The sequence below is a fragment of the Lemur catta genome, chromosome 2 (genome assembly GCF_020740605.2).
Source record: "Lemur catta isolate mLemCat1 chromosome 2, mLemCat1.pri, whole genome shotgun sequence".
Lineage (NCBI taxonomy): Eukaryota > Metazoa > Chordata > Mammalia > Primates > Lemuridae > Lemur > Lemur catta.
In genome coordinates this window covers 390,543-412,243 of record NC_059129.1, presented here as the reverse complement: position 1 = coordinate 412,243, position 21,701 = coordinate 390,543, and the positions used below count along the sequence as shown (strand labels likewise).

The 21,701-nt window shown below is 65.2% G+C and overlaps 2 protein-coding genes across 3 annotated transcripts; both read left to right on the top strand.

Annotated features, from left to right (window-relative positions):
* Positions 1-9,785, top strand: PGAP6 (post-glycosylphosphatidylinositol attachment to proteins 6). Of its 2 annotated transcripts, none has more exons than XM_045540952.1 (13): positions 1-162; positions 3,743-3,920; positions 4,005-4,212; positions 4,347-4,474; positions 4,613-4,881; positions 4,969-5,288; positions 5,624-5,714; positions 5,793-5,916; positions 6,159-6,295; positions 6,610-6,788; positions 6,866-7,012; positions 8,024-8,140; positions 8,443-9,785. In XM_045540952.1, exons 1-13 carry the CDS (start codon positions 36-38, stop codon positions 8,737-8,739), a joined length of 2,322 nt encoding a protein of 773 aa, XP_045396908.1. In that variant the 5' UTR covers positions 1-35; the 3' UTR covers positions 8,740-9,785. The 2 variants fall into 2 exon arrangements, with proteins under 2 accessions (XP_045396908.1, XP_045396909.1); XM_045540953.1 differs by lacking the exon at positions 1-162 and adding an exon at positions 1,339-1,355.
* A 198-nt stretch (positions 9,786-9,983) lies between these two features.
* On the top strand, positions 9,984-12,839 carry MRPL28 (mitochondrial ribosomal protein L28). Its single transcript, XM_045540979.1, has 5 exons — positions 9,984-10,309; positions 11,099-11,251; positions 11,617-11,751; positions 11,847-11,933; positions 12,531-12,839. The coding sequence occupies exons 1-5, from the start codon at positions 10,022-10,024 to the stop codon at positions 12,636-12,638; spliced, it is 771 nt and encodes a 256-aa protein (XP_045396935.1). The 5' UTR covers positions 9,984-10,021; the 3' UTR covers positions 12,639-12,839.
* The last annotated feature ends 8,862 nt before the right edge of the window (positions 12,840-21,701 follow it).

Here is a 21,701-nt window from a genome sequence, read left to right as displayed (position 1 = left end):
GACGCGGGGCGGGTAGCGCCGGGCCGAGCGGAGCCATGGGCCGGGCTGGGACCCGGAGCGGGAGCGAGGCGGTGGCCGTGGCGGTGGCGGTGGCGGGGCCACTGCTACTGCTGCTGCTGCTCGCTCGGCCCCCGCCTGCCGCCGGCGACAGCAGGAAGAGCGGTGAGCGAGCGCTGACGGGCAAGCGCAGTCCGGGGGCGCGTGCGGGAGCCCGGGCGGGGCCGCATTGTGACTCACCTGCGGGCACCTGTGCGCTCACCGGGCTGCGGGCGCCGGGTGTTGGAGGGCGGGGTGGGAAGGATGGCCGCGCCCCTCCTCTGTCCCCGTCCCGGTCCGGCCAGATGGGCCCCCGAGCGCGCTCCCCCCCTCCCCCCTTCGCGCCCAGGTGGGACTCGCGGAGACGCCCGCGGGGAAGGACACCTGCGCCGGGAGAAGGGCAGAGGCGGGGAAAGTTCCTCGGGCTCTGGAGCAGGGCCCTGGGCGTCGTGTCCCCCCGCCCGGTGACCACCACACAAGCGCTTTCACTTCCAACGGCTGTCCCTGCTTCCGGGCGGCCGGGCTCCAGCCGGCCCCGAGCAGCCAGGGACCCAGGGCGGGTCTGAGAAAAGAGCATCCCCCTTCTTGGGGAACTTGTTGAGCTCCTTTTGCATTTCTGCTCCCAGAGGGTCCCCCACCCTGAATGAGGTCCACAGAGGTGGCTAGACCAGGGGGAGGGACTGAGGCCGGGACTGCCAGGCCGGGCAGTCCCAGGGGTCCAGCGTTCGGCTGGCTAGGAGGGTCCACGTGCCCCCGGCCACTCTGGTGCCCCCTGAGCATAGGCAGCTCTTCCCGTGCTGCCCGGGGCTGGCGGCCGGCCCCTGCCCCCCTTCTCTGAAATATTGCTCCTCCAAGCTCCGGTTTCTTTTGAGGGCTGCGCCTTCTGGCTTCTGAGCTTGGCACAGGGCACAGCTTGAAGTGAAAGGCAGTTTCCTCCCAGGATCGTGCTCCTGATTAAACTGATCCACTGGATACTGCCCCCCTTTCCTGTATTCCAGGGATCGGGCGTGGGTGAGGGGTCACGGTGGGGTGGTATGTGGAGAGGGAACACTTGGGTGGGGGCAGCGTGGGGGAACCTGGCTCAGCCCCTCACCCCCTTCTAGTGTGGGTGGGCAGGGTCCTGGTCTGCAGGGTACGGGGCAGAGGACCCTCACCTGGGTTCCCAGGACAGGCTCAGGGACCTTCCCCTCCCCGCTGCCCAGCCCTGTGTCCATGGAGGGGCCATGGGGCAGGGCCGGGGTGTGTGTCTCCAGCCCTCCTCACCTCTCCTGATGTCACTTCTGGCTCAGTCCACCATGCTAACAGCCTGGTTCACCAAGGTAATGGTGTGGGCATCTGGGGCAGGGCAGTCGGGCTGCAGAGCCCTCGGAGAGGCCCGGAGGGGCCGGGTGGCCCTGGGAGTTAGGGAGTGGGTGTTACAATGACCTTGAGCAGATCTTATCTCTCATGCACCTGCTGAAACTTCACCAGAGGGTTCTGGGTGCCCTCAGGCTGGTACTCCAGGACACAGGGCCCAAGGGCTTTGCCCGTGGCGGGTCAGGGAGCTGCACACTGCAGGTGACCTCCACTGCCTGTCCGCCTCGGAGGCGGGTGTCCAGCTGGCTGTTCCTCCAGGACACCGTGGTCCGGGGGGCGGCCCTGCCTCAGCTCAGGGCACTTTAGTTTTCTCTGCCCGTGTCATCTTCCAGCCCAGGGCCTGCAGCACCTCTGGAGTGTCCGCAGCTCCTGGCACTCAAGCCACAGCAGAGTGGGTGGGACTTGGTGACCAGCACCCACCTGATACCTGGAAAGCCTGGAATACACTGTGGGCGGAGCCTACCCCTGCCCAGCCCCCCGGCCCAGGCTCCTCTGGATGGAGCTTGGACTGGCTTTGCCAACAGGCCATTATGTCTTCTCCAGGTGCCTCTATGGGAGGGGTCAGGAGGCCGGCAGGAGAGCTGGCTGCTCACCTGGCACCCCACCCCCCTCCTGGAGGGGCTGGGACAGCAGGGGGCCTGCTGCCGGGGTGGCATGAGCCGGCTGCTCTCCCAGTGGGGCAGAGGGAGACGGCTGGGTGGGGAGCACCAAGCTCAGAGGAGAATGAGGCCACCCCTTTTGTGTCCACAATACACTGTTTCCTGAAACACTTTGCTGGTCATTAACCTAAGAGGGAGGGGCTGTCCACTTCAGCCTACCCAGAGGAAGCGGGGACCTACAGAGGGGACAGGAAGCCCAAGGTCACACAGGGCATGCGGCCGAGTTGGGGCCGGGGCCGGGGCCCTGGGGAGTCCTGGTCTGGGGCCGTGGGCAGTGCATCTCCTGTGGGCTCCTGTTTCGCCCTGCACCACGGGGCATGGGCAATGTGCCCTAAGGGTATGTCCACGGAAAAGAAACCAAACTCTGTAAAATAATTTTAGAGAGATTTATTCTGAGCCAAATTTGAGGATCATGACCCAGAGCCATGCCCAAGAGGCCTTGAGCAAGTGGACTCACTGTGGCTGGGTCACAGTTTAGTTTTATACATTTCAGGGAGACAGGGGTTACAGGTAACGTCATAAATCAATACGTGGGAGGCATACATTGGCTTGGCCCGAAAAGGTGGCCCATCTCGAAGCTGGGGGGCTTACAGGTTATAGGTGGGTTTAAAGATTCTTTGGCTTGTAATTGGTTAAAGACATGAAGTTTTTTGTCTAAAGGCTTGGAATGTTTTAACATAGTTGCTGTTTATCAGGACGTAGATTTGTTGTGTAAATTGAGGGTCCGTAGCTTTGTTTTGCATATCCTTAGGCTTGTTAATGGGTTACAAAGGATGTCCCCAAGAAGGGAGGAGGGCCTGATGAGGCATGTCTGACCTCCCTCCTCCTGGCAGGCAATTTAGTTTTAGGATGTTCCTTTGGCCACGAGAGGGTCCATTCAGTCAGCCGGTGGGGGGGGGGGTGAGCCTTAAAATTTTATTTTAGTTCACAGGTAGTTAGGAGCTTCACGCATTTGGAGCACAGAGGCCAGCTGCCCCTTGTCCCCAGGACTGGCCAGGCTTCTGGCATGGGGTGCCCTGCCCCACTCAGGATCTCTTCCTGGGTAAGGGGGGACTTGGGCTCCGGTCTGGCTGTGTCCCAAGTCTTCACAGGCTGGAGCAGCGGCCTCTGGACCTGAGCCTCCTCCTGTCCAGTGGAGTGGCCCGACCAGACACAGGCTGGGGGGGGGGAGCGGAGCATGTCCCCGTGTCCAGCACCCGGGGCAGATGTGAGGAGGGGCATGGACTCCTGGCTGACCACCCCCTGTGTCCTTCAGCTTTGACCTTGGCCTGGATGTGCCAGGGCTGCGGTGCAGGCGGTGGAGCTGACTGACCGCTGGGCAGGAAGGGGTTGGCCCTGGAGAGTGGGGGGGCCTTCTGAGGTTGAAGGCAGCTGGGGTGGCGGGTGCTGCGGGGGCCGTGCAGCTGCTGCAGTGGCGTGGTGTGACCAGGCCTTGGGTCCGGTGGGTGGGATGTGGGCATCTGGGAGAGGGGGCTGAGCAGAAACTTCGCACGGGCCCAAGACAACCTCCAGGGGCCAGAGTGGGCAGCGGCTTTTGCCAGGGTCAAGATTGGCGAGTCAGGGGCTCCAGGTCTGCCCACCCACGGCTTCCCGAGTCCTCTCCCTCTGGGGGCCTCCGGCTGGAGCCCACGTGCCCGGAGCTTCCTCGTCCCCCCGTCTGTGCCCTGCGTGACGGTCCCTTCTCCCCGCAGAGGCTGGGCTGGTGTCCGAGCACTTCTCGCAGGAGCCGCAGACTCTGTCCTTCTACAGCTGGTACGGCAGCGCCAGGCTCTTCCGCTTCCACGTGCCCCCCGACACCGTGCTGCTGCTCTGGCTGCTAAAAGTGTCCCGGGACGGTGGCCCGGCGTGCCCCGACGTGGAGATCACTGTGTAGGTGGTGGCCCGCCCGCCCACCGTGCCTGGCCGTGGCCCTGTCCTTGCCCCTGACCCCTGACCCTGCTCTGCTGTCTCCAGGCACTTCCGCTCTGGCGCGCCCCCAGTCATCAACCCGCTGGGCGCCAGCTTCCCGGACCACACCGCGGTGCCGCCGTCCTTCCACATCAGCGTGCCCCTGAGCGCCATGCTGCTGGGCAACGTCTCCGTCAACGTCTCCCACCCGGCACCTGGGGACTGGTTTGTGGCTGCCCACCTGCCCCCCTCCTCCCAGAAGATCCAGGTGAAGGTGAGGGCTGCCCTCCAGGGCTCAGGGGTCAGGGCGGAGCCCTGGGTGCGTGGACGGCCAGTCCCATTGTCCGCTCTTTGGGGCCGGGCCACCCCACTGGGTCCGACCCCCACACCTCGTCGTCTGCTCCCCAGGATTTTGTTCCCACCTGTAACTACGCCTTGCAGCCTGACATGCTGGTCATCCGGGCGCTCGAGGCCTCCATCATGGAGCCCGACGTGCCTCTTTTGCTGACCCTGTTCTCCCGCCCCAGCTACCTCAAGTGAGTGGGGGACGCCCTACAGCTCCAGCCTTCGGGTCTGGTGGGGTGGGGGAGCGAGTGGAGCCCGGGGCCCTGGGGTCACGCGCGGAGTGGGTGCGAGTGCTCGGCCCCCCTCGCAAGGCCTCCCCCTGGCTGCAGGATCTTCATCCCAGAGCACACGCAGGAGCTGCGGCTGGAGCTGCAGGGCTGTGCGTCCAACGGGAGCCTGGGCTGCCCCGTGCGTCTCACCGTGGGCTCCGTCACCCTGCCTAGCAACTTCCAGAAGGTGCTCACCTGCACCAGCCCCCCCTGGCCCTGCCACCTGCTGCTGCCCTCGCCACCTTGGGGCCGGTGGCTGCAAGTGACAGCTGAGAGCCTGGCAGGACCCCACGAGGCGGTGGCTTTCAGTGCTGTAGCTGCCCTCACAGGTGGGCTGCAGGGGGAGGGCTGGGAGTGGTTCTGCCCCTCCTTGGGCCCCGGGCCTTCCTGCAGCTGAGCCCGCTGTCCTCTGGCAGCCTGCAGGCCCTGGAGCATGACCTACCCCCACCTTCTGCAAAGCAGCCAAAACGGGACCTACAACACCTCCACTGTGCAGCTGTCCCCGGGCCCCAGCCGCCGGGACCTGGGCAGGAATGGCGGGTGGGGTGGCGGCCCCGTCTGCCTCCTGAGCTACCAGGTCATTCGGGAGGACTTCGATCTGCTGTCTGTGCACTTCCAGCCCCTGGACAGGGTCTCCATGACGGCGCATTTGGACACACCCTCCGTGATGCGGCTCCACCTCAACACAGGCATGGACAGCGGGGGCTCCCTCACCATCTCCCTGAGGACCAACAAGGTACCGCTGTCCTGGCAGGCCGCGGGGCCTGGGCTCGGACCTGTCCATGCCTTCGTGCACCCACTTTGACACACAGCCCGGATCAGGGCGACCTTTCAGGCCACAGAGTGCCCCGGCAGGCATGGGCCGGAATAGGGGTCATGTGAGGAGGGGCCCTCCCCTACGGGACACCCAGGCCGTGCAGTCGTGAGGATTCGAGGTGGTTTGTGGCAGGGCGTCCCACACCTGGGAAGGAAGGGTCGCGGGTCGGGCCTGGGCCTGTAGCAGCTCCAGAGAAAGGCACCCAGCACCAGACTGGCTCGCGGGGGCCAACCCTGCCCTGCTTCCGCTTACAGACGGAGATTGCGAACGGCACCTTGGTGGTGGTCTGCGTGAATGCTGCCTCACCCTTCCTCAGCTTCAACACCTCTCACAACTGCACCACAGGTGTGATGGGCAGGCAGTGGCGGCGGGGTGCCCAGCCGTCCCCTGGCTGCCTCTGACCGGCTTCCGGCACCCCCACAGCCTTCTTCCAGGGCTACCGCCTGTCTCTGAGCGCCTCGTCCCACAAGGCCAACCTCATCATCCCCTACCCAGAGACAGACAACTGGTACCTGTCCCTGCAACTGGTGTGCCCCAAGAGTCCAGAGTGAGTGCACCCGGGGTCGGGGCGTGGGCAGGCGCCAGGTCATCCCACTCAGGACTAGGCCTGGGGCTGCCCGAGGTTGGAGTCCGGGAGTGAACCCGGGGGAAGGGGCATTTCTTCCAGGGCTGTTGCTGGCTGTGGAGCCCCCAATTCTGGGTTCCTATGTCCATCGGCCTATGGGGAGCACCAGGGGTATGCCTGCCTGCAGAATGCTGCAGCTGCCCTCTGTGGCCCCTTCCCTAAAGGTACTGTGAGCAGGCCGGGGTCCATGTGCAGGCCACCTTGTACCTCATGCCCTGTTGGGACAGCTGTGGATCCTACGGCCAGTGCGCCATGCTCCGCAGACACGGCTACATGTACGCGGGATGCAGCTGCAAGGCAGGTGAGGGCCAGAGCCCTGTGTGCCTGGGACACGGCTGCTGGTGGCTTCCCAGCCATTCCTGGGGACAGCTCCACCGGGGGCTGGGGAGAGCACCCCTGCAGGGCACAGCAGGGGCGAATGCCTGCTCCCTCCGTCCCCAAGGCCCCCACCAGCTGCCCACCGTCCACCCAGGCACAGGCACAGTGAGGCATCCCCAGGGGTGGCAGTGCCTCCCCCCGATGCCCGCCGGGCTTGCTCCTGGGTGAGGAAGGGGGTTCGGGGTGGGCCCTGAGGTTCGCGGCCCGGCCTCAGCCCCGGGTGCTGCGTGGCCCCAGGCTGGCGTGGCTGGAGCTGCACCGACAACAGCACGGCCCAGACGGACGCGCAGCAGCGGGCGGCCGTGCTGCTGCTCACGCTCAGCAACCTCGTGTTCCTGGCCCCCATCGCCATCTGCGTGCACCGCTTCCTCCTGGTGGAGGCCGCCGTCTACGCCTACACCATGTTCTTCTCCACGGTAGGCCAGGCCGCTCCCACGGCGACCCTGGGGCGGGAGGCCTGGGCCTGTGCTCACTGTGCACCCGCGGCCCGCAGTTCTACCACGCCTGCGACCAGCCTGGCAAGGCCGTGCTGTGCATCCTCAACTACGACACGCTGCAGTACTGTGACTTCCTGGGCTCCGGAGTGTCCATCTGGGTCACCATCCTCTGCATGGCGAGACTGAAGACAGTCCTCAAATATGTGCGTGGCCTTCGGCCCTTGAGCACTGGGGGTGGGGCTGCAGGGGAGCAGAGGCCCTCGAGGGAGGTGCGCACAACGCGGGGAGGAGGGGGAGGCCAGCAAGGGTGCTGGGGCCACGGCTGGTGGTGCCAGCTTCTCGCAGAAGGAGCCGTAGGCAGCTGCCAGGGAACAGTGCTGGCTGTTTGGGGGATCCCAGGAAGGAAGGTGGTGGGCAGGGTTAGCCGAGGCCCCCAGGCCTTCTCCCAGGGCCCTGTTCTGAGAGGGGCCTGGAGCCCACCCCAGGCCAGGCCTCCCTGAGAATGCCCAGCCATGCTCCTGGGGTCCCTGGTGCCAGGGACACGGGACTTTCTGCAGCGGCGGGTCCTGGCTGATGGAGACTGGTGGCCTGGTGCCCACGAGCTGCACCCTTTGTCCCCACTGGGTCTGGTCTGGGAGCTGCAGGATGGGTGCTGCCCTGAGGGCCCGTGGGAGCCCCACGGTCAAGGCACAGGGTGGCAGAGGGGAGGCTTGGAAGCATCAGGGTCCAGCTGGGCTGAGTGTGGGGGACATGAGCTTGCAGAGAGGGAGAACTGCAGGTTGTGGGATGAGGTGTCTGAGGGAGACATGGCGTGGGAGCCCCTGCCCTGAAGCAGCAGTGGGGAGGCTGAGGCCACCTTGAAACCCAGGGGTGCTGGGAGTAGATGAGCGTATGGGCACAGAGCTGCCACATGTGGCCATCCAGTTTGTGTGACAGTGTCCTACCTTAGGGAGGGGCATCACCTTCTGGTCCCTTCTAGAGGTACCTGCCTGGCCGTGTCTGTGCCCCAGAACTGCCAAGGCCACACCCACCTGTGGATGCAATACAGCAGCTGCAGGAGGGGACAGATCCGCTCCAAGGAGGGCAGGCACAGGGGCTGGGGGACAGCGGGGTGCAGCCTGCCCCAGCTGTCTGTTCCTGCTGGGTCCTGTGCCCTCGCAGACGACCTACCCAGGGCTCCCACGGCCCTGCAGTCATCCCCATGTCTTGCACAGGTCCTGTTTCTCCTGGGCACACTGGTCATCGCCATGTCCTTGCAGCTGGACCGCAGGGGCGCCTGGAACATGATGGGGCCCTGCCTCTTCGCCTTCGTGATCATGGTCTCCATGTGGGTAAGGAGTTGGGGCAGGCAGGTGCTCCTGCCGGACCTGGCCCCTCATTCTGACCGTATTCCCACTCCTGCTCTGGCCACCAAATGCCCCAGGTCTACCAGGGGTTGCCAGCGGTGTCCAGAGGCCCGGCACAGCTGTGTGTCTGAGGCTGGGCCTTGTGCCCTCGAGCCGCCTCGGAGCAGCTCACCCTCATGGTTAGCTGCCCGGGCCTGGCTGGACCTCCCTGTGACCACCGGCCCTGGGCCCGGGAGCTGCAGCTGCAGCCCCACCTGTGCTGACACCTGCCCGGCTGTGTTCTCCAGGTGTACCGCTGCGGGCACCGGCGCCAGTGCTACCCCAGCTCGTGGCAGCGCTGGGCCTTCTACCTCCTGCCCGGCATCTCCATGGCCTCTGCGGGCGTCGGCATCTACACTTCCCTGATGACTGCCAACAACTACTTCTACACCCACAGCGTCTGGCACGTGCTGCTGGCGGGGAGCGCGGCGCTGCTGCTGCCGCCCCGGGAGGGACACACGGAGCCCTGGGCCTGCCCAAAGCGGCTCCCCTGCCACTATCAGATCTGCAGGAACGATGGGGAAGAGCTGTACACGGTGACGTGATGCTGGCTCGGGGCCCCTGCTCTCCGGTGACCTCTTCAGCCGGGAGCAGGGTCAAGCGGAGGAGCCCTGTCCAGCGCCTTTCGACCGATGTCCAGCTGAATAAAATTGGCCTGAACACCCTCTTGCTTCCTCCTCCCCAGGAGAGGCCCAGCCCTCACCAGCACTCACAGCTCCCTGTGACGGGTCACTGCTGTCTGGTGGCTGCTGGGGCCTGGCTGCGTGGGGAGCAGGGGTGCCCTGTGCAGAGGGAGATCTGCCCTGCTGACCTGGGAGTGGTTTCAGACGGGGAGGAGGAATCCTCACTGCCCTGTTCCCCTGTGAGGCTGTGATACGAGACCCACAGGGCCAAGGAGGCCTGAGCCCACCCCTGAGGCTGGCCACTGTGCCCTCCTGGCACTGCGTGCCCCGAGTGCCAGCCTGCCTTGGGTACAGGCATCCTCTGCTGCTGCAGTCACCATGGGGAGAGGTCAAAGTCCCCAGAGAGCTGGTGGCCATTGCCTGTCCTTTCACTCTGGCTTTGGAGCCTCCTGGGGAGGGAGCTGCAGCTGCTGGGGACGTGGTGTACAAGGCACAGCTTTCCCTGCTGTGTCACTGCCTACCCTGGCTCTGGGACCCTTGTGTGGGGAGCATGCTCTTGGTGCAGGGGCTGCTAACCTGGCTTTCCCGCTCTTGAAGCCTGGTGGAGGACGCTGGGGCCAGGAGCCCTGCCCCACCCCAGGCCAGCGTGGAGGGGCTGCTGTCTGCACCCGGGGTCTCCGGCCAGACCCCTGAGAAGCTGGCTGCGGAGGCCCAGGGTGGGGCCCTCCCTACCTCTGGCCCCGGGGACTTCTGCTCTGGGTCCTGTCCAGGGTGCGGCCTTCCTCCCTGGGGGCCTGCCCCACCCCCAGCCACCCTGCCCTTGACCACCAAAGCAATTTCTAGGCTCGTAAACGGGGGAAACATGGATATATGGTGTTTTTTTGGGTAAAATTCTAATATATTTTTATGTAGATCTGATATCAATGTGATTGGTGAATTCAATATTCTACAGTGATTTTCAAGCTAAACGCGTTTTCACATTTTTTCCTGCGCTCTTTCCCGGGCGGGCGGGCGGGGCCGCGCATTGCGGACGGTGCCTGGAGCCGCCGCCGTCTCGCAAGGTGCTGTCCACGGTCCCCGAGGACGGGGGCGGGACGAGGGGGGAGACGGACGGTCTGCGCAGCCAATCAGCGGCGGGCTGGGCTCGCGGGCGCGGCGGGGCGGCTTCCGGTTCCGGCGGGCGCGGGGTTCCGGGCGCGGCGCGATGCCGCTGCACAAGTTCCCCGTCGGGCTGTGGTGGCGGCTGCGGCTGCGGCAGGGCATCTGCGCGCGCCTGCCGGGCCACTACCTGCGCTCGCTGGAGGAGACGCGCGCGCCCGCGCCCGTGCACTACCGGCCGCACGGGGCCAAGTTCAGGGTCAACCCCAAGAACGGGCAGCGGGAGCGCGTGGAGGACGTGCCCATTCCCCTCTACTTCCCCCCGGAGTCGCAGCGCGGGCTGTGGGGCGGCGAGGGCTGGATCCTGGGCCACAGATACACCAACAACGACAAGGTGGGGCTCCCGCGGCGCTGCGGGGGCACCTGCGGGGGCCGCGGTCTGGGGGGGGCGGGGGCTGCGGTTTGGGGGGTCCGGGGTCCGCGGTGGGGGGGTCCGGGGTCCGCGGTGGGGGGGGCTGGGGTCTGGAGGGGGGCCGCGGTCTGGGGGTCCGGGGGCCGCCGTGGGGGGGGCTGGGGTCTGGAGGGGGGCCGCGGTCTGGGGGTCCCGGGGCCCGCGGGGGGGGCCCCGCTGCATCGGCGGACCGGGGCGAGGCTGTCGCGCTCCTCGCTCGCGGTCAGGAGGGCCGAGACTCAGGCCGGTCGGGCGGCTTGCGAGGGCCCGAGCCCAGGCTCCTGAGACTGCTCTCGGTGGGAGTCCTGGGGGGGCTGCTGAGTCCTCTGCGGGGAGACTTGTGCGTTTGAGACCTCCACGCCTATCACCTTGGGTTCCCGGCCTCCCAGGCTGGCTTCTCCCTCTGCTTCAGGCCCCTTGGTCCCTGGTTTGGGCTGTGAGGGCCTGTGCCCCCTGGGGGTACAGTTGTGTTCGTATCACCCCTCACATCAGCACCCTGGGGGCAAGGGTGGGGGGTGCCGAGCTAGCAAGGGAGAAGCCAGTAGGTGCACAGCCAGGTTGAGGGCCGGGGGCCTGATCCACCCAGCTCTGCGCCCCGGGTCTGTTAGCAGGGGTCTGTGATGGAGCGTCTTCCAGGGAAGCATGAGGCCATCTGGGGACCCCACAGGCCAGGCCCCCCTTGGTCTGTGGGGAGAAGCAGCCATACTCATGGGGCCTCTCTCGCATCTCCAGCTCTCGAAGAGGGTGAAGAAGATATGGAAGCCACAGCTGTTTGAGCGTGAGCTCTACAGTGAAATCCTGGACAAGAAGTTCACGGTGACTGTGACCATGCGGACCCTGGATCTCATCGATGAGGCCTATGGGTTTGACTTCTACATCCTCAAGGCAAGCGGAGTAGGGGTGGGGGTGTGCACGGGGGTCAGTGTGCGGGGGGGGGGGGTCTCATGGCCAGTGGGACTCCAGGGAGGCCCAGCACGGCCCCACACTGGGGAGCAACAGCAAAACGTGAGTGGGACCCTGCCCTTCTCTGGGCAGCCCCGGTGGGGCCCTCCTGCTGCAGGAGAGCCCGTCACTGCGGGTGGCTCGCCCTGGGGCTGAGCCAGCAGAGCCACCCGCTGCCCTGCTCATGGCCTTGCTCCTGTCCTGGTCCCCCCACGCCTGGCCTGCTAGAGAAGGGCCCCTTGGGGCTGGCTGGCGGGGCAAGTGGGGCCCTGCCGTCAGCACCTGGTCCCATGAAAGTCTCTTGCCAGACCCCAAAGGAGGACCTGTGCTCCAAGTTCGGGATGGACCTGAAGCGAGGGATGCTGCTGAGGCTCGCCCGACAGGACCCCCAGCTGCACCCGGACGACCCTGAGCGCAGGGCGGCCATCTATGACAAATACAAGGTGGGGGATCCATCCGCACTTCCTGTCCTGTGCCCCCGGCACCCTGCCCGGGCCAGCCCTGGGCCTCACTGTGCGTTCCGTCTTTGCCTGCCCAGGAGTTCGCCATCCCGGAGGCAGAGGCCGAGTGGGTCGGCCTGACGCTGGAGGAGGCGATAGAGAAGCAGAGGCTCCTGGAAGAGAAGGTGAGCGTGTGCCGGCGCTGCCACCCCAGTGGCCGGCCGGCGGGCTGGGGCAGCTGCTCTGCCTTGGGGAGAGCCTGGACGCGGTCCCTGCACTGGGTGGGCTTGGAGAGGAGCGGCCAGACGCACATGACATTCTGCCCAGCTGGGGGAGCACGGGACACCCCCTCCCCTGGAGGTCCCCAGCCCCTCCTGCCCCAAGACCCTCATGGGAAGAGTGGGATCCTCGCTGCTGTGGGTCCGCTTGGCCACTCGGTGTCCCCAGGGTCTTCCCTTTTGTGTCTGTTCCCTGGAAGGATCTGGACCCTGTGGTAGCTGGTGGGGCAGGGAGTGCACCGTGGCGTGGCAGCTGGCTGTCTGTCCACTCCCTCTGCTGGGTTTACGTTTGACCATAGGAAAGCCGGGGGCAGGCATGTGACTCCGGCCTCCCCAGGGGAGGGGGCACTCAAGTCACGGCAGGGCTCTGCTCTCCAGGTTGGGGGCCAGGGGGTGGCAAGCAGCCTGTGTGGCACCGTGGCCAGGCCTGAGAGCCCAGGTCCTCCACGCCCCAGTTCCCGGGCTCTGGGCTGCATGAGCCTCACTGCGTCCCCTCCCCTCTAGGACCCTGTCCCTCTGTTCAGGGTCTACGTGGAGGAGCTGCTCCAGCAGCTGCAGCAGCAGGCGCTGGCGGAACCCGCGGTGGTGCAGAAGAGAGCCAGCGGGAAGTGACCACGCGGCCCCTCCGTGCCCTGCCACCAGGCCCAGCCTTCCCTGCCGGGGCCTCTGACACTGTGGACACAGCCTGGGGTGGTCTTGTGGGTCACCTGTGGGCAGCGGGTGGGTTGGTTGGCTTTGCAGAGGCCCTTCCCAGACGGGGTCACATACTCCTTACGCCTGTGGGGCCAGAACCGAGTAAAGTCTGAGCCGAGTCCTGTGTGTGCTGCTGTGCTTGGAAGCCCAGAGTTCTCTGGTGGTCCTGGCCACGCTGCCCCTGCCCCAGAGACCTGGTGTGGCCTGTGAGTGCTGACTCCAGCTGCCCGTCCCCAGCCGCACTGCGCAGACTGAGGTTTGATGTGGCGCGTTCCTTTTCTTTGGGCAAAGGTCCACCGTAGGCAAAGGTGTCCTGGGGTACAGCTGATGGTGCTCGGCCCCTTTCCATTGCATGTCTCTGTCCGTTCTGGAACATTCTCTAGGGCAGGGAAGGTAGGCTGTGGCCTGGCTCTTAGAGGGACCAGAAGGGTTCCTAGTGTGTGCCCTGCGGGAACCAGAGGGCCCAGCTGGTGCAGCTTGTTGAAGTAGGAGCCTGTGTCTGCACCGTCATGCAGGACGGGGTGGGGGTGGGGGTCTGCGGCTTTGGTGCCCCCTTTTCCGTACCCACCGCCTGACCTGCTGCACGGGGGTGTGGCTCCCCGTGGGAAGCTGAGCCCAGTTCCCTGAGGCTGTTCCTGCCCTGAGGTTTAGGGGTGCCCCGGTTCCCTTCCCCTCCCCTGCCTAGGAGTCCTGAGTGTTGGGGCCCATTCAGTTTTCAGGGAGAACGAGGAGGGCTTCACGTGGAAGAGGCAGAGTGGGTGTTTGTGTCCCCAGGGCCCAAGAGGGGGTGGGTCGGAGGCACCTGCCCGACCTGGGCCTGGCACGACCCACAGGAGGTCAGTGCGGGCGGGGCCTGCCCTGGGGTCAGCCTGGGGGAACCCCCCTGCGTTCTTGGTCTGTCCGTTCCGGGGGTCTCTGCCCTCGTGTCCTGGTGCTGCCCACACGCCAGTGTTCTCGCACCTGACAGCCCTGCTCTGTGAACAGTCTTTTTAAAAATTTTACCAAAAGCAGACACTGCTCAGCCATCTTCTTTCTGGTGGTCCTGCAAGGCCTAGCCTGGTTGTCTGGACACGAATGCTGTGGTGTTCTGACCGCGCCCCCACACGCTGGTTTCCGTGTTCAGCCGTGAACTGAATCAGACAGAGCTCCTCCCGGCCCCAGTCTGCCCTGGTCTCCACTGGAGTGTGTGCCCAGGACACCCCTGCTGGCCACCTCGCCCACCTTGTGCCCACCCAGCCGGCGCCCAGGCCCAGTGGGCTCCTGCCAGTACCCGTAGGGCCCCTGGGTCAGACCCCTGGGGCGCCGAGGGGCTTGGGTCTGGCACAGAGCGGGTGTGGCCAGCTGGGCTGTGGGCCTTGAGATTCCAGACCCAGGCCTCAGTCTCCCTGTTGGCAGTGATGCGGTGAGTCTGTCCCTGCCTGTGTCGACTTGGGGTTGTGATCCTGGGCCCAAGGCCTGGGGTCCCCAGGTGTCCCAGGCTTGCCAGTGGGAGGAGCTGTGTGGGGGCTGAGCGGGTCACCAGACCCTTTGCCAGTCACCTCCCCTGAGGCCTGAGGCTGTTTTATTCCTCCCCACTTGGGGAGGTCAGGCAGGAGCGAGGTGGGGCCTGGGGGTGGCCTGGGCTGAGGATCCAAACAGCCTTCTTTTCTGGTAGGTGGTGACATTGCTTTCATCAGATTACCACAGACATCCTTGACTCAGAGAAGGCTGAGAAGCCCTCAGTGAGTGACAGACTCACCCCCACCCCAGGATACGACAGTGACCCAGGTCTGGGACAGGCCCCGGCTGGACCTGCCTTCCGGGTCGTGGGAGGGGTCCCCGCTGGGGGTGCAGGGACTGTGCAGTCCCGCTCACGTGCACAGAGACAGCTCGGGCTCACGGCTCACGCAGCACCCGTGGAACCGTGGGCCGTGTGAGCCGAGGGAGGTGCCTGGGACTGGCACCCAGGCCACGAGTCCCTGCCCTCCACGGGCCCCTGCCTGCTCCAGCTCCTGCCTCAGAGCGCCCTTCCAAAATCCTTGTTTCCGAGGCCCCATTGACCTCCTCAGGCTCTTCCTGAAGTCCGTGTGTCTGTTTAGAGCCTCCAGGTCCCCTCTGTGACCTTGCAGCCCCTCAGGCTCCCGGGGTGGGAACAGGCTGTACTGGCCAAGGTCACGTGGGCAGAAGGCAGAGCTGTGCCGCACTGGCCACATCCCTGCACCAGCTGGCTCTGACCGGCCACAGCCCTCAGGTGCCAAGAGCCACCCCCGCCCCCCGCCCTGTGTGTCCCAGGGACTGCCAGGGCCACGTGTCCGTGAGGGCAGTCGCCGCAATGTCAAAGGGGCCGAGGCTGGACTGGGGATGTGAGGGCGGGTGGTTGCTGCCGCTTTGGGCTGGGCAGGCAGGGGTCCCTTGGAGTTGGGGCCTCGGAGGCCTGGGAGGGTGGCAGGAGTGACCCCATCGCTCCACCAAGGCTGGAAGAGGCCAGCCTGCGCCCAGTCCGCAGTTCTGCGCCTGACCCTTCACCCTGAGGCTCTCAGCTGCCTCCTGAGTCCTGCTCAGCTGGACGGTGGCTGCAGTGTGGCAGGAGGGAGGGGTGTGGAGAGCAGGCGCGTCCTGGTGGTGGCCTGGGCACCCGCCAGCGTGCTAGAGCCCAGGGCTGCCACGGGAGCCCACCGCGAGCCCCGTGGCCTATGCGTGAGCTCTCCCACCCTCACGCCTTTGCCACCTCTCCCTGTCGTGTGGCACCACCATGGCCCACCTACAGCGGCTCCCTCGGGTCTCTTTCCCTCCGACACCCTCTAGCCACTCTGCACTGGAGCCCTGGCTGGACAAGCGTCCCCGTGGCGTGGCCCACGCAGTCCCTGCTCCGTGGCTGCAGTGTACCGGGCCCGCCCCAAGCAGGCCCCGTACCCCAGAGCGGGGCTCCAGCCTCTGACCCTTCTCCCCAACTGCGACCCTTCTCCCCAACTGCGCCAGCTGGCCCAGGCCGACATCCTGCCCACACCCCACCCTGGACCAGCACTGTCTGCTGGTGGCCCCCAGCCCGGCAGGGGAGGCCCTTCGAGGCTGCGAGCTCTGTCCTGACAGGCAGCTCAGGGCCGGGGTGGACCAGGCCTGCGTGAAGATGTGAAGTCTGGGGCCACCTCCAGGGGCTGGTCGAGCAGGCTCTGAGTTCTGCGGCTCTGAGACCAGCTGTACTCCAAGCCAGCTGCAGCCAGGCCCACCCCAAGCCCGACTGCTGGGACCAGCCTGGCCAGCCCTGAGCCCACTCCCTCGGAGGCAGGACCCTCAGGGACGCACATTCAGGATCCCCCTGGCTCCCAAGTCCCTCTGGCTTCCTGGAAGCCTGCGGCTCACATCTGCTCCTCACAGGCCTAGAGCTGTTCGCCCGGATTCTGGGCCAGGAAGTGGGACTCAGCCTTCAGGCGTTTGGACAGGCTAGGTGCTGTTTCTGGCTGTCAGAGACAGGTGTTGCGGTGGCCCCAGAGGTGTCAGCACCCTGCAGCACAGGATGGCCAGGCTGCGGAGCGATGGCAGGTCACACCCATGCTGAGAGGCCCTGGTCTCAGGGCCTGTGGAGACCTTGCCAAGGAGGTGGTGCTGGCACACCCAGGGGTGGAGAGGGGTTCCCATGCGAGCGAGCGAGGCTGTGTGGCCGACAGCCGAGAGTCCTGCTGGGTGAGGGCCGAGGTCCACAGGGAGCAAGGCCACCCTGGAGGCCTTGGGGGCTTTTGAGAGGGGACCGTGTAAGCACACCGGTGTGTTCAGTAGTCAGCGGCCAAGAGAGTGTGCTGGAGTGGTCTCCGGGCAGAGAGAGATAAAGCTGGCACGCTCTTTGCCGTCAGAGCTGGGTCACGAGGTGGCTCTGCCCACCTGGGGTGGGGGTTCTCCCTGCTCTTCCCCCCACTGCCCCCAGCGAGTCTTTTCTCACCAGACTGGGCCTGGCCTTTGGCCCCTGGGGCAAGCCTGACCTGAAGTCCTCCTCTCAGCAGAGGCTGCAAACGGGTGGCAAGGTCACTGTTCCTACCTCCACCAGGGGGTCAGGCAGGGCATGAAGTGACCTGGGACAGGCCATGAGGAGGACAAGGACCCTCACACCAGACATGAATGAAATACACACATGCAGACACTGAATAGCTGTTGTGGGTGCAGCTGCCATGCAGCCGTGCCGGTGCCCGACCTGCCCTCCGAGGGGACCCTGGCATGGGCCCACTGGCAGTGCTGCCTGCTCCCTCAGCAGTCAGGAGTGGCTTGGGGGTGGCGGTGTCTAAAGGGGCTGGTTGCCATGGCTACCATAGGGTTCCGAGGCCCGTCATCTGGTCCCTGCCTCAGCCAATCGGCGGCGGGAGCCCGAGCTGCAGCCTAGAGTCACGCTTCTGCCTCCCAGCCACACAGTGGCCAAGAGCAGGGACCTGCTTCCTGGAGTGGCTGAAAGTGCTCGGACGGACGGCAAGACCATCATGGCAGACGGCGGGATGGTGGGGCGCGAGCAGGCGCACGGAGCCAGGCAGGTGAGGTAAGCCGGGCGGGCGGGCGGACGGACGGGTGGACAGGTGGACGTCCTCCTGCTGCCCATTGTTCTCGTGGCTGCGGCCCTGCCCTGGGCCCAGCCCACCCCCAGGCGCGAGCCCACACGTGCGGCCGCACCCTCACCCTCGGACCCTCTCCCCACGTGTCCCAAGGAAGGGTCAGGGGCAGAGACAAAGGGAGCAGCGCGAGGCAGGATGAATCCCACCGCGCCACGGACCCCAAACCCGCCCTGGTGGGTCTTCCACGTCAGATATCGCAGAGCGGCATCAAAGACCCCCAACCGGCCTGGACCGTTGGCGTCCTGGCCTCTGCTCCGGGGCGGGTGACAAGCCATGAAAAGTCAGTGCGGTAGAAGGAGCATTTTTTTCGAGAAGAAAAAGAAACGATAAAAAGAAAAAAAATGTCCACCTATAACAGGGGGAGCAGCCAGCCCGGGTGGATCAGAAGTGCCAAATCCCATTACCCGGGACTTCAGGGGACAGGCCCCGCAAGGGCAGCTGCGATTAAGGGCTTGTCAATGCGATCTCCCCTGGAGATCAAAGGGGGCACGCTGGTGTGTGTGCGCACGCGTGTGCACATGTGTGCGTGTGCACGCGTGCGTGTGCAGGAGCGGGCACTGTAGGGTGACAGGGGAGGGCTGTGCGCTGCAGCGCAGTAGGGACGGTCCACCTGCCCGCCGTGGTCACCTCCATGTTGCTCGTGTCCTTGCTGCTGTGTGTGAGGTGTGGATGCGTCCGGGGGCTGGGCCGGGCCCGGCGCCCTGTCCCTCTGCAGGGCAGCCCGGCCCAGCCCGGTCTCCCTCCTGGGCCTCCACCCTCTTCCCCGGAGTCTGTCCCTTCCCCAAGTCCTGCCCAGCGGGGGTTGGCAGGAGCCGCGCACACTGGCCTGGCCGTGGGCTGAGCTGGGTGGGAGGACAGCGTGGCTGTGTGTCATCACCCTGGCCACAGCCCCGCTGCCCACAGCCGCCAGGAGCTCTCAGTCAGCCCGGCAAGCGCGTCCTGGGGGTTCAAAGCTTCCATCGACATGATTGTTAGGTTATTAGGTAAACTCTGAGAAGCAAATCTTTTAATCCACTGTGGCTAATCCAGTGCACTTTTGTTTGCCACAACAGATTCTGCAGCAACAAAGCGGCCGGGGGGACCGGCATACGTAATCACATGCTTAGAACTGGGCCCGGAGGCCGCAGGGCTCCTAGGCAGCGGACAGAGACATCTCAGGACAGGGAAGCGGAGGGCGGGCGGTGGAGGGGCACTGTGGGCGGAGGGGCGCAGGTGGGCCGCCTGTGAGGGCAGCTGGCCCTGCGGTGGCACCTCCTCCTTCCCTTCAGGGTGCTCCTTGCCACCAGCTGGAGGGGGGCTGGGACTGTGCGGGCTTGGGGGCACCACAGAGGTGTCAGTGGGAGGAGCAGTGATTGCCAACAGAGGGTACGAGAGCCCCGGTGCCTGCGGGAGCCCACGGGGTGGCGGTTGTCAGGGCAGGGAGGGCATTCCCGGAGAAGGGCAGTAAGGACAAAGGCTGGGTCGGTGCCACAGGGGCAGGCAGGTGTGCCCAGGATGTCATATGTGAGTCGCCTGCTCTTGCAGAGGTGGGTCCAAGGCCCCTCAGGTGTGTAGCCCTTCCACTCAGACACCCCCTTTAAAAAATTTTTTTAGAGATGAGGTCTTGCTATGTTGCTCAGGCTGGTCTTGAACTCCTGGGTCAAGTGATCCAGTCTTGAGGGGGAGTCACTGGTCTCGCAGCCTCTCGTGTGTCTGAGACTACAGGCGTGAGCCTCCGCGCCCGGCTCAGATACCTCCTTTCCTGAGAGAGTGGCACTGGGGCTGGGGGAGGCCAGCAGCCCCTTCCCTGTGCTCAGATGTCCCTGAGACACTTGACCTGGGCCACAGCCAGCTGTAGGCTCCATCTTGAACCTCTGAGGCCATGAGGCCAGGTCAGGGTCCACACTGTGACGCAGAGGATGCTGGTCAAAGGGGACCCTATGCCTGCCGTGCCCGGGGCCGTGGCTCCAGGCGGATGCTGGGCCGGCCCTGCCGCTCCCTGATGTCTGGGCTCCCAGGGGGACTGGGCTGCACGTGGGCCGCGCTCCCAGGGCCCTGTGGCTGGGGGGTGGGGGGACAGGGGCTGTCCTGGATCTTGCAGCTGTCTCCTGGCAGCCACCAGTCCCAGCTCCTGTGCCCCCAGAGACATTTCTGGCGTCAGAATCCCTTTGAAAGGAGATCAGGGCTCAGACCCTAGTTGGAGGTGTGGACGGAACCCTAGGACAGAGAGTGCTGCCCCTGGGGCCACAAACTGGCCGAGTCCCACCCTCGCGCCCACTGCCACTGCTTCCCCCCTGGCCTCGAGTCTGACCCTCAGCCCCTGGGAGCCAGCAGGGACATGAGGAGCTGTGTTGGGTTCATACAGGGGGGGACAAGCATGGTGCTGGCTGGCTGGGCCTGGGCCAGGAGGTAACACTGGACCCCAAGCCAGAGGGGACAAGCACAGTGACCACAGCAGCCATCTCTGAGAGCCCATGCCCAGCAGCAGCTGAGGAGCTTGCCCCCCACCCCTCTGTGTTGATCCTTTTTACCTGCGGTGTGGACGGCAGACCTAGCTGGTGGCATGTCCTGGGAGCACGTGACCTCCATGGCTAGCAGGGACAGTCACGTCGTCTTTCATGCACTGAGTGGTCAGCTGACACTCGAGGCAGGTCATGTGAGGCAAAGCCCTGTTACCGTGCACCCCACCCCCAGCTTGGCGTTAGAACCAGGTCGTTCCTGGGGCGTCTGCCCAAGGCAGCTGCGGGCACAGAGCTGTGGAGAGAACTCCGAACAGCAGGCGCGATGTCACGTGTCAGCCTGGAGGACACACCTGCCTGGCATGCGTGAGGACAACAGGAAGACAGACCCGTCACGGGCACATCAGTGCTGTGGTGGCTGCCAGGGGTGGAGGCCAGGGAGGCCCAGGCCAGAGGGACCCCTGGAGCTGGGCTGCCCAGGAAGCCCAAGGCCGTGTCTCTCGGGAAGGTGGTGGCACCTTCTGGCCAGGCCCTAGGCCACCTCAGGGTGACGTGGCAGTCAGCGGACGGGGCCGGCACCCTGCCCAGCAGTGCCCACAGGTCAGCTGCGTCCCTCAGGGCCTCACCTGGGATGCCTGTCTTGCTCTGATGGCTTCCACGTGACCGTAACAGTAATGTCACTGCTACCACCCCTGAAGGTGCAAAGAGGGAAGTGGAGCCCACTCTTCACTCTGCGCTCTGCCAACAACACTCGGGCAGTTTTTGAGTCTTCGTGCCTTTATAGACTTTTTTTATACTTTCACAAAAACTGGCACCTGGTACGTGTGGCCTTGTAACTTTTCCCCTGGGTGTTGTGTCTCCTCATGCTCTGTTGGGCTTAGGATGGGGGCCCAGATGACACTTTGCCCCTCCCCGGCGCTCAGAACTAATGGGAATAGGAGACTCCGGGATGGAAGGTAGACGAGGACTTGGCTGCCGGCAGAGGCCGTGCCTCCCTGCGGATGGACAGACAGGATGGGCTCCTTCAGAGCCTCCCTCTTCCTCCAGGATCCCGGGCTGGACCTGGCCCTCCTGGTCCTCCCTGGACTGTGCATGACGCCGCTGTCATCTGCCACACGGGGCCCCATCTCCCAGCTGACCCTCTGCTGCCAGCGTTCTCTGTCACGCCTTGTGCGATGCCAGGCACTCCTGGGCACAGGACTTCGGAGTGGCTCAGATGATTTCCTTCTTCAGTCAAGTGAATGAACACGTTTAACCCTTCAAAACTCACTTTATTTCAAGGAATTCCTTTTATGGTTACATTGAAGAAAATAATTTCATTTCTGCTCTTAAGTTTTTTGTTTGGTTCCTAGAAAGAAAGGCTGAACAGACATCACTAACAGCCAATCCGATCAAAGGCTTCAGTGGCAAACCGCTGCTCCCAGAAGGGGGTCTGCATCTCACAGGGCCCCCGTAAGGAAGGCAAGGCTGGCTCTGCGTCGGTCTCGGCTCCGGGTGGCCACGTGGCCCCTGCAGCCCCCATGCCCCCTCCCTGCCCCTCTCAGAGCCTTCCTTGGCTTCTCGTCCCTCCACTGGTCTCCCTTGTCCCTCACCCTGCTCAACCTCCCCACCATGCCCCCTGCCACCCACCTGAAGCAGGGCTGCTGCATGTCCTTCAGGCTTTCTGACCCACTTCCTGTCCCTGCAGGCCAGGGGCCCCGAGGAGCCAGAGGCCCAAGGGCCCTGTTCTGGTCCCAGGGCTTGGGGACACCCACCAGCGAGGGCCCGGAGGAGGATGGACACAGACACCACCCTGGGAGCCTGGCCTGGCCGCAGCGGCAGTTCTGCAGAACCAAGGCAAGCGCTGGGGGCCCATGTCTGGGAGGGGGGACGGCCCAAGGGCCAGTGTCTGGAGGTCCTGCTGTCCGTCCAGCCACCCAGGACTCCTCTGTCCCACGGAAACCCTGCTGTGCCACGGAGGCTACTCACTGCTG

Bases quoted from the DNA above. Each gene is read 5' to 3' on its own strand.
- MRPL28 (XM_045540979.1), top strand. From the start codon at position 10,022: ATGCCGCTGCACAAGTTCCCCGTCGGGCTGTGGTGGCGGCTGCGGCTG. The intron at 11,252-11,616 runs GCAAGCGGAGTA...GTCTCTTGCCAG, and splicing joins TTGACTTCTACATCCTCAAG to ACCCCAAAGGAGGACCTGTG. The intron at 11,752-11,846 runs GTGGGGGATCCA...TTGCCTGCCCAG, and splicing joins CCATCTATGACAAATACAAG to GAGTTCGCCATCCCGGAGGC.
- PGAP6 (XM_045540952.1), top strand. From the start codon at position 36: ATGGGCCGGGCTGGGACCCGGAGCGGGAGCGAGGCGGTGGCCGTGGCG. The intron at 3,921-4,004 runs GTAGGTGGTGGC...TGCTGTCTCCAG, and splicing joins CCCGACGTGGAGATCACTGT to GCACTTCCGCTCTGGCGCGC. The intron at 6,789-6,865 runs GTAGGCCAGGCC...CGCGGCCCGCAG, and splicing joins ACACCATGTTCTTCTCCACG to TTCTACCACGCCTGCGACCA.